General features: G+C 38.9%; 1 protein-coding gene across 18 annotated transcripts in view; it reads right to left on the bottom strand.

Moving 5' to 3' along the window:
* Window positions 1–364: 364 nt before the first annotated feature.
* Window positions 365–10,418, bottom strand: part of YAP1 (Yes associated protein 1) — a 117,172-nt gene continuing 107,118 nt past the window's right edge. For 17 of the 18 annotated variants that reach the window (XM_023758817.1, XM_023758820.1, XM_023758819.1 and 14 more), the window contains 3 exons: window positions 9,800–9,930; window positions 5,822–5,934; window positions 365–4,079 (listed from right to left, as the gene is read on the bottom strand). In XM_023758817.1, the coding sequence (XP_023614585.1) occupies window positions 3,841–4,079; window positions 5,822–5,934; window positions 9,800–9,930 (483 nt within the window). In that variant the 3' untranslated portion in view covers window positions 365–3,840. The remainder of the gene's footprint in view (window positions 4,080–5,821; window positions 5,935–9,799; window positions 9,931–10,418) is intronic. The other variant, XM_023758822.1, reaches the window with a different exon arrangement.

Raw genomic sequence — 10,418 nt, 5'->3', positions numbered from 1 at the left:
TTTTGGATACCATGAGCCAATATTTTGGAGAAATAAAACCAAAGGCTATTTTGAAAGATTGTGTCAAGTTCTTCTGTTTCTTCTGTGCTGTTACGTGTAGTAAAGCTACTTAAGAATGAAGGAGGCAGTTCTGCTTACACACTACCATTGATGGGGATGGTCTACATGACCAGTGCAGAACAGAAAGCTCAGAGAATTCAATCTGTACTTCACAAATTCAAATGACAAGCTAACCTTACGTTCACCTCTGTACTAGTTACTACTGGAATCACCTTTTATTTTTTTATCACCAGTACTTGTTATATTGGAAGTCCATTAAGAAGCCAAATAGTTTAAATATATTAATTGTTAAAAACAACAAAAGAAGAGTTTAAAGAATATATTTGAACCACATAAACAAACGAAAAGGTATTACATAAGAAAAAATAATGTAACAATTTATGTAAGTACCTAACATATGATAAGCATGCTCTTACATCTAAAACAAAAAGGTAACATTGGTACTATATATATATATTTGACAAGTGTGCATTAAAGAATTCTCTAATATAAAACATTTAAAATGTGGAAGATACTTTTTTCAAGATACAGAAACAATTAAGATAGACACACCCACAATTCTTATAAAAACATGCTGGAGGAAGATAAAATTCATCTGAGCGCTCACTTCTCAGATGTGCAAAAGCTACTAAGTTGTTAATCACTGAATATTGGCTCCCACTTTGCACGGTTTAAGTTTCAACACTGATTGGTATGAATTATGAATTACACAATTAATTACTGTTATTTTCAGTGTTTTTGCCAAGGTTCCATACAGAATGAATCTATTTAATATGAATACTTAAAACAGCAACATTATTTGTTTACAAAAGTCATTTCCTTGGTTCTCCCCCCGCTCCCCACCCCCGCAAAAAAGGCACTATATTTAGAAAATAGTTATTATAGAAAATAGTGCTTTGGAAAATCTGAAACTCTAAATCAATGTGCTCCATCAACCATAAGTAGATCTTAGCCCTAATTGAAAAGAACACAAATGTAAAAAGCTGATAAAATTTAAAGATTATAAAAACTGGTTTATTGTAAAAGCATTTCAAGAATACCCAGTTAAAAATCTTATCCCAATGCTACCCATAACAACCAAGAAGCAGTTAAACACTTTTACGTTAGGAACAAGGACATAAAACACGAAAGACTGTCCTGAGGCTGTGAAAGAGAAAGGACTCAGGTCAGTACAGAGGGTCTGACAAGGTCAGAGCACTGTGCCTGTCTCGGACCACAGTGCTGCCATGACATTGAGGTATCACCGGGCAAATGAAAGTTGAGGGGAAATGAAGAACTCCATAGTCTCATTTTGTGGGTGTACTTAAGTGATTGAAATTTTAGGAACAGCTGCCTTCAATGACAGCAAGATGCAAGAAAAAGTCCTTACTGAAGAAAAAGGTTATAAAGTTCTCTATCAAAGTCCCACTAAGTCTTCACAACCCCCTCCCCGCCCCTCCCTTACCTAGAGCTACTCTGCTGATATATAAGATACGATCTTGACTTGCCGCTTACTGGCAAACTGTAGGCACTCCTTCCAAATAGCTTTATTTTCTACACATTAAAAACCCAACATGCTATATCATCCATATACTTAATTATGCATTCTAAGTAGAATTTCATTATTGCTCTAAAAAAAAATCAATGTATCTGCACAGTGGCCACTTTCCCCCAGACTTATTTCAAGATTTAATCTCTCTGGTGTTTTCTTAATAAAAAGCCTTAGAGTCAATTATTATGAGTGATTGACCTATTAATCCTTATATACAACACAGAGATTGCATTGTTTTTGAGCACTAAAAATACTTAATATGAAACTTTACTTTCAACTTTTGTACTTCTCTAAATTGAAGGGTCAAAATACTTAGATTTTGTTAATTAGAAAAAAAATCTATCTTCCCAAGCTGAGGCTTTTCATAACAGGTTTAGCCAGGAAAAGAGATTTTATGCCTGTTATAAACCCTTGAAAATAAGGGCTTACTCTAGGAACACTGAAAGACCCTTAATCACAGAGGTGCTAGCTGGTGCCACTGTAATTCACACCCAACTATTCCTTCATAGCTTATACTGAAGAGTGGATTCATGCTCATTTTTTTCCTTTAAAAAATACTCTTTGGAAACCATTATTACTCCTGTAGACACATACTCTAGTAATATCTCTTCCTGTAAAAATAAAAGTATACTCATGATTATCACTATTTCTTTGCTAAAGTCAACTACCAATATACATTTATTAATCTGACCACTTTACCAGCTAACACATGACCGTACAGCATTATACTGTCCAGGGTCAATTCTCAGTATACAGAAGTAAGAGCAAGTCTTATATGAATAGTCTTGTAGGCAATACTACAATGTAGTTAATGATCATTAACAAATGACAACTAAAATAACTAGAATTTACTTCCAAAACTAAGGTGAAGGCAAAACTTCCAAAACTACAGGCAGGTGCATGACCACATAAAGCTTACTTCTGTCATGTACATTATGAACCTACTCAGTGATTGCCCATCAAGACTTAAAATTAGTCCAAGGGAGTAACAAGGGGAAAATATAGCCATTTTCTGTTTGCTTCTTTCAAATTCATCAGATAATATTCATTGTGTGCCCAGAGGGCATTATCCTTAAGGCATTATCCACAACAACAGCCTTTCTAGAACATGAAACTTCCTCAAACATCTGTAGACTGTCCCAACCAGATTTAAACTACCTGTGAAATATAAACTATTAGTCATGTATTCTAAATGCATATATTCAAAACTACCATTTTAAAATAAATTGGAAAGTAGGGAAACCTAAAAAAAATACATTCTGCTATCACACTATCATATGAAATTATAAGTGTGTCAGGGTGTATATATATATATATATATATATATATATATATATATATATATATGGAGAGAGCAGATAATCAAGATTTAAATAAAAATGTAAAAAATCAGGAAATGTAGATTTTACCAAAGAAACTATAATAACCATCCCAGCTACAACTATAAACAGATTCACTACTATGGTCATTTGCCTCGGTTCCAGAAAAAAACAACAAAAAAACAAAAACCCAATCAACCAAAACAAAACAAACCCACAATAAAACCCATCAAAACCTATACTAGAGTATGTGGCAATAATTAATATATTTCTATGGAAATTGTCTCATGCCTTATAAGCTCCTAAAATAAAATCAAAGTCACTATGTGACTAATGATATAGCACTAGGAGGAAAAAACAAAACAAAACAAAACCCACTGAAAGTAAAACAGTCTTCAGCCTTGGTTTCAGCTCTCTCTCCAAATCATCATTAAGTACTTAATATCAGACACAACATATTTGGTTTATCAGACCAGTAAGTCATGTTTTTCCACTGGCCAAAAGCAGCTGAAGAAATAATTGCTTAAACAAACTAAATGTGGTGACATGAAGCATCTGACTTCCAGGTCTATTTAGTTAAAATAATTGGTGAACATCTAACTGGGCAAAAGGAATGGCATCCATCATCAAAACAGGCTCACTTCCCCCAGCCCCCAAAACAAACAGTAGTTATAATAGCAAAAGAAACAAAAAGTTTTGTGGGGGTTTTTTGATTCTTTAGGGCCAACTATGAAAGAGGTCAGCAATATAGTAACAGCAGCAATGGACAAGGAAGAGCAAAACAGTGGATGAAAGAATCCTGCTGGACGTTTGTTCATCTTTTTCTGTATTAGCCAGGAGATCGCAACTGGCTTATTTGGAAATTTCTGGTATGTGTGTCTTATCTCCTTAGATCCTTCACAGATTTAGAATTCAGTCTACCTGAGGGCTCTATAACCATGTAAGGAAGCTTTCTTTATCTAGCTTGGTGGCAGCCAAAACGGACTCCATGTCATTAAGGATGTCAGAACTCAGAGCTTCCTGCAGACTTGGCATCAATTCCTCTCCTTCTATGTTCATTCCATCTCCCTCCAGTGTTCCAAGGTCCACATTTGTCCCAGGAATGGCTTCAAGGTAGTCTGGAAAACGATTCTGCTGGGAGGGCAGCGTGCTTTGGTTGATAGTATCACCTAGTTGGAGCAGAGAAAGAGACAGAATAAGGTTCTTGTGGAAAAGATAAGAACGGAGCTGTATCATGTGAGAGCACAAAGAAATGCATAAAGAAAAGCAACTCCTGACTGACCTGAAATGACGCACAGCTCATTTTAGACCAAACAACTCATAAATAACAATGCCAAGATTACTTCTGCTTCAACATTTGTCGACATATTTAACCAACAATTTGACTGCTCGCTTATCACTATGTGCTGAGCACTAAAGGAGGGGGAGGGCTATAATAAAAGTAAAAATCCCCTGAAAAATTACATACAGCAAAGGAGAGGGAGCAAGCACACCACACAAGAGCGTCACCACCTGATTCTCTTCCAGATATGCACACCAGCATAAGACGAAATAGGAAAATGAATGGTGTAGTCCCATCTTTCCCTAAATACACTTTGGGAAACACTAAAATAAAAGGACTGGATGAAAACTCTATTCCATTCTTGGAGATTCACATTTCATAATATAGCAAAGCAAGTCTCCCAAGAAGTCCATGAGTAAGTAAATCCTCCTTGCTTTGCTTCTGGGTTTCCCAAATTTGCCTGGCCACAAAAACCCTTTTGGGGGGCACGTGACAAAGTTAACATTCCTTCGAGCTCCAATTTTCAGAAAAATTAATATGAACCATTAAGTGCTATAGTGATTTGGAGAAAAGACAAATGGGGAAGAGGAGTAAGGAAACGTGTTTGAATGAGACGGGTCTGAAGTGACTCCTAAGGCTGACTGAAGATTTAGATAAGCCGAGACAAAGGGGGACAGGGGATTTCTAGGAAGCATTACAGCTGTGAGCTGGATGAGCACAGGCTTTTACAAAAGACTTGCCAAACACTGTCAGCTCAGAACCCGCTAGCTGGAGAATGGCTGCAGGGTCCTGCCAGTCCTGCCCTCTGACAGTTGCCAAGTCCAGGGCAATCAGGTGAGCCACAGGAGAAAGGCTTCCTCAATGACTCTGTGAGGCAGGTATTTCTCAGCACCTGCAAGACTCCTGTAACTATTCTAACAAGAAAGTAGGTGAACCCCATCACCAAGCCTTCCCCACTTGGTTTCCTGAGCCCCATAACACCTAAGTTGGACCAAAAGCCCTCAGAGAAAAGAGGGAGGCAGACACTGAATCACATATAGAAATCTCTCTCTAAAATTACAACTACAAATCTCTATTAATAGAGAATTCTAATAAGGTCCTCAATTCCCCTGACAACTAATTCACTATTTTAAATGCTAAAATAAGTCATGTCTTTGCCCTAGCAGGTTTGGCTCAGTGGACAGAGCGTCACCTGTGGACCGAACGGTGCCGGTTTCGATTCGGGTCAAGGGCACCTACCTCAGTTGCAGGTTCCTCACAGCCTGAACCCTGGTCAGGGCTTGTGCAGGAGGCAACCAATCGATGTGTTTCTTTCACATCAATGTTTCTCTCTGTCTTTTCCTCTCTCTAAAATCAATGGAAAAATATCCTCGGATAAGGATTAAAAATAAATAAAATAAGTCATGTCCTCAGTTTTGTTCAAATAGAGCTAAGATTCCATCACATTTAAAAACTGAGAAAAGACTTAAATTACAAACAGCCATAAAAAAAGGCACAATTTGAATTGAAGTTGATAGAATTTTAATGGCTTTCTTTTGAATAATCGTTGCTCACAGCTTATTAGTCCTGGTGATAAAATGATGGTACTTGCCTGACAGTCAATTCCTCAGAGGGATAAGGAATACCAACCTGTATCCATTTCATCAACACTGTTCAAGAAGTCATCTGGGGTTCGAGGGACACTGTAGCTGCTCATGCTCAGCCCACTGTCTGTACTCTCATCTCGAGAGTGATAGGTGCCACTACAAAGAGAGTTAAAGACCAATACAAAAATAAAAATGATTTCAAAGTAAAAATAAACACCTGCTGAGCACTAACAGGATTCTCAAAGAGGATTAGTGAAAATTCCTGCCCTGCAACATCTGAAACCAGCTCCCTCCTTCAGGGCCCATATACAGCCCTTGGTCTGTGCAGTGAAATAGAAAAGGTCACCCTAATCGAAGCTGCAGCTCTAAGGGGCCAAGATTTCTCTTAAATGTCTGGGCCTGATGGTTATAGTGAATAAAAAAGATCTATTCAGTTCCCAGCTGATAGAAATTTTCTGTCTAGGTCTTCTCTCTGTAATCCTATTTTGAATTCGGGGGATCCACATACTTGTTTTAAGGTCTCTATTCCCCAAGTGGTGGGAGCACAGGTGTAGGTGGCAACTCAGACTCTAGGTAGGCGGTGAGACATGTTTAAGCCAGAGAATTTAAGCCAAGGGGGAAAAAAAATCAATGCAAAAATAAAGAACCAGAATTCCTTTTTGGACTAGGCCAGAACAGATAAGTCACTGCCGATTCGATAAGAACTCCCATAGCTTGATCTTCTTGCTTCTGTTTAGGGAGGAAAACCGAAATGCCTCAGAAGCTAGTGGCACTGCGGACAGCAGCTGGCACTGACTGTAAAATGTGGGGTTCTACCAATTCTAGGAAATTTTATAGCAAAGTGTGAAATAAAGGCAATTGTTGTTCAAGGGTCTGTGACCATGATGTAAACTTTAACTTACCTCACAGCTTGGACATGTAAGCAGCTATTTAGTTTACACAAATGTTAAAAAACAAAAACAGTCCTAGCTGATTTGGCTCAGTGGATAGAGCATCGGCCCATGGACCAAAGGGTCCCAGGTTCGATTCTGGTCAAGGGCATGTACCTCAGTTGCAGGCTCCTCCCCAGCCTGGGCTGTGGTCAGGGCTCATGCCGGAGGCAACCAATTGATGTGTTTCTCTCACATCGATATTTCTGTCTTTCCCTCTCTCTTCCACTCTTTCTAAAAATCAATGGAAAAATATCCTCGGGTGAGGATTAACAAAAACAAAAACTAAGCTTTAGAAAGGAGCTTTAATAGTTGCTCAAGGTTGAAAGCTCGGTTCTCCCCAACTTTTTTCCCCCCACTCTGTATATTGCGACCACTGGTTTGCTCTAACACTTCTGCCAGATTTCGGCAAGATTCAAAAGCCTCACACAGATCCAAGAAAACACAATTTTGCCTCCGAAACCATTTGTATACAATGCAGTTGCACAGGAGGCCTTAGGACAGTGGTTCTCAATCTTCCTAATGCCGCGACCCTGTAATACAGTTCCTCATGTTGTGGTGACCCCCAACCATAAAATTATTTTCGTTGCTACTTCATAACTGTAATTTTGCTACTGTTATGAATCATAATGTAAATATCTGATATGCAGGATGTATTTTCATTGTTACCAATTGAACTTAATTAAAGCATAGTGATTAGTCACAAAAACAACATGTAATTATATATGTGTTTTCCGATGGTCTTAGGCGAGCCCTGTGAAAGGGTCGTTCGACCCCAAAGGGGTCGCGACCCACAGGTTGAGAACCGCTGCCTTAGGATGTGGTTTGCTTTTATTTTGCCCACCCTTATCCAGAAAAAGGCCTGGTCCTAGTTGTCACTGTTCCCGCTGCTAAGCATGGGCACACACCAGACTCTCCGGACTCTGCTACAGAACAGCTCGACTGACACAGTTGTGCAGCTCTCTCCAAGCCACAGGAAAGCACATGACATATCTGAGGACGGAGTTACAGAGCCCCTTCCCTGACAAGGAGGTGCCTGCTCCCTGCAGAACCCCATCGCCATTCCATAAACATACATGAGCATCTGCTACTATGACAGGCATTAGACCAGGCTCAGATGCAGAGGAGGTTAAAAGCACTAACACCAATACTGGGTGCTTTCTGAGGCTCACACTTCAGGGGACGAGATGAACAAATAAAGACAGGAATGCATCACACAAAGGGCTATGTGAGCATAGTGTCTTTTAGAACAAAGAAGAGGGAGGTGAAAAAGTACAGTGGGCAGGTTTCGTGGACAGGACACCAGAGATGGCCCTGAAGGCTCTCAGGGGAAAAGGGAGATAAGGGGATGTTGCACCACCACTAAGAGTCAACCCCATGGCAAGTTAGGGAAGTGTTCAGAGCTTAAGAAATCTGTATGAACTGAGTAACAGGCAATGGGGAAACCACCATACGTTTTTGAAAAGAGAAATGGTATAGTCAGATGCATGTTTTAGAAATGGGGGTAGAGGCACTATAAAGAGTGGACACAGCATTTTGCCTTTGGACTAATATCACTTACGATCTGTCACTCTGAGATCTGTACCAGAAATTACAATCTCCAATTGCAGCCTAGCTTCCAGAGGTTTTAAGAAAGAATTTTCACCAGTGACTAAGAAAGATATACATTCTGTCCATTTTTCTAAATAGCCTAATTTTATCCCTGGATCAATACTGGCCATCAATAGATGGGTACTGGAATTATATTGATCTGAAATTTCCCTTGTGGGGGAAAAAAATTCTGTGGCTATGACCTTAACTAACTTCATTTTAAGTTCAGAATTATAGTCTTGTATAAATACACTCAATTTTTGGCAGAACTTTAAACTGTATGTGTCAACGTGAGGTTAAAATACTGCTGAATGAGGTGAATGTTTTGTTACATAACTAGCACATTAAATTCCTGTATATTTCATGTAGGCCTGTTCTATATTTAGCATAGTCTTTCTACCCACCCATGCTTTGTATCCCACCCCACCTTCCCTGAAATTAAATTTTCAACTCCGTTGGTGAGAACTGAATGAGTAGCATAATAGCTTCCCTAAACTAAGGGACCTGTAAGTCTCTTAAAACTGTGTTGTTTAAAATTGGTTAAAATAAAATCAAAAGCACAAAGACCAGAAAGTATTTGTTCCTTAATTTTAAAAACTGAAACTCTAAAATATAACTTAGAAGAATGAACTGTAGTCCAATCTTAACTTTAAATGGTTTTCTAGGCAACGAATACGATCTGTTGCAGCTTGCAGTTTTCGACTCAGCACTATACATAACATTGCAGTCTTCCTGATCACAGGCTGGTGGTAACCCACTCCTTCAACTGCATTTCAAATGCCGTCTTAAATATTAATGCATTTTAAAAAGTATATATTTTTATTGATTTTTTACAGAGAGGAAGGGAGAGAGATAGAGAGTTAGAAACATCGATGAGAGAGAAACATCGATCAGCTGCCTCCTTCACATCCCCTACTGGGGATGTGCCCACAACCAAGGTACATGCCCTTGACCGGAATCGAACCTGGGACCTTTCAGTCTGCAGGCCTATGCTCTATCCACTGAGCCAAACCGGTTAGGGCTTAGTGCATTTTTTTTAAAAGGCACAATTTACATTTTATCTCCTTTATGAGCACAAGGCCTTGCAGTGCTGCTGTGCGAAGCACTCAGGGTGAACACTCTTGTGGAAAATTCCTTCCAATCTTCCTTACAGTGCAGCCTAAGCAGGTTTAAGATGCAGTTCATTTGCTTTCATAGAAAGGCATTCACATGTTTCTCCCTGATTCTGTAATTTTAAGTAACTGTTAGTCAACAGTATAGGCAGGAGCAACACGTGACTGTGAATTAAGTATCCCCTCTACAAGTCTGAACAGCTCACTTCCTCTCCCAGGAGCTGGCTTTTAATCCTCGTTTTATTGTACCTGCCATTTATGGAAAGATTCCTTTACAACTATGATTTTTGGCCCACACAGATGTTCAAACAGCTTATTACAAGTACTAAGGAGAATAATCTCAAAGCTATGATCTTTTTCAGATATTGGCCAGTAGCAACTCTCACCAACCTGTTCAGAAAGGGATCTGAGCTATTGGTCGTCATTGTTCTCAATTCCTGCGACATCCCAGGAGAAGACACTGGATTCTGAGTCCCACCATCCGGCTCCAGTGTTGGTAACTGGCTACGGAGAGCTAATTCCTAAAAAAAACAAACACAAACAGAACCAGTCTACAGATGAACAAATTTATTGTTAGGTTAAAGAAATATATACAATGCACATTAGGGTAACCATGTATTAAAGTATTAACATCTATTTTAACACCTTTCGTACTGCATAGAAATCTCTAAGACATACGCCAGGGACCGCACGTTTTCGGGCAAACTGCACGTTATTTAAATCATCATAATGCACTTTAGGTGTCGTTTTTCAATAATTGTAACATTTTTATTTACAAAAACAATTAAATAATTAAAGTTCCTAGTACTTTTTTAACGTATGGTACTGCGTAAAACATTTTCCTCTATGAAGAGGGACCAAACAAAATTTACATAAGTATCTAGATTCGCTCCTTTTTCCATGGGCGTGAAAAATGAGAACACTCGTGAGCGGTCCTTAACAGATGGCGCGCGAAACACGAGAAAACTCCTGAGCGGTACGAAAGGTATTAAAGTGAATAAGTTTCCCA

The sequence above is a fragment of the Myotis lucifugus genome, unplaced genomic scaffold (assembly GCF_000147115.1).
Source record: "Myotis lucifugus unplaced genomic scaffold, Myoluc2.0 scaffold_139, whole genome shotgun sequence".
Lineage (NCBI taxonomy): Eukaryota > Metazoa > Chordata > Mammalia > Chiroptera > Vespertilionidae > Myotis > Myotis lucifugus.
Note: the sequence above shows the minus strand (reverse complement) of the source record. Positions and strands in the feature narration are given on the sequence as shown.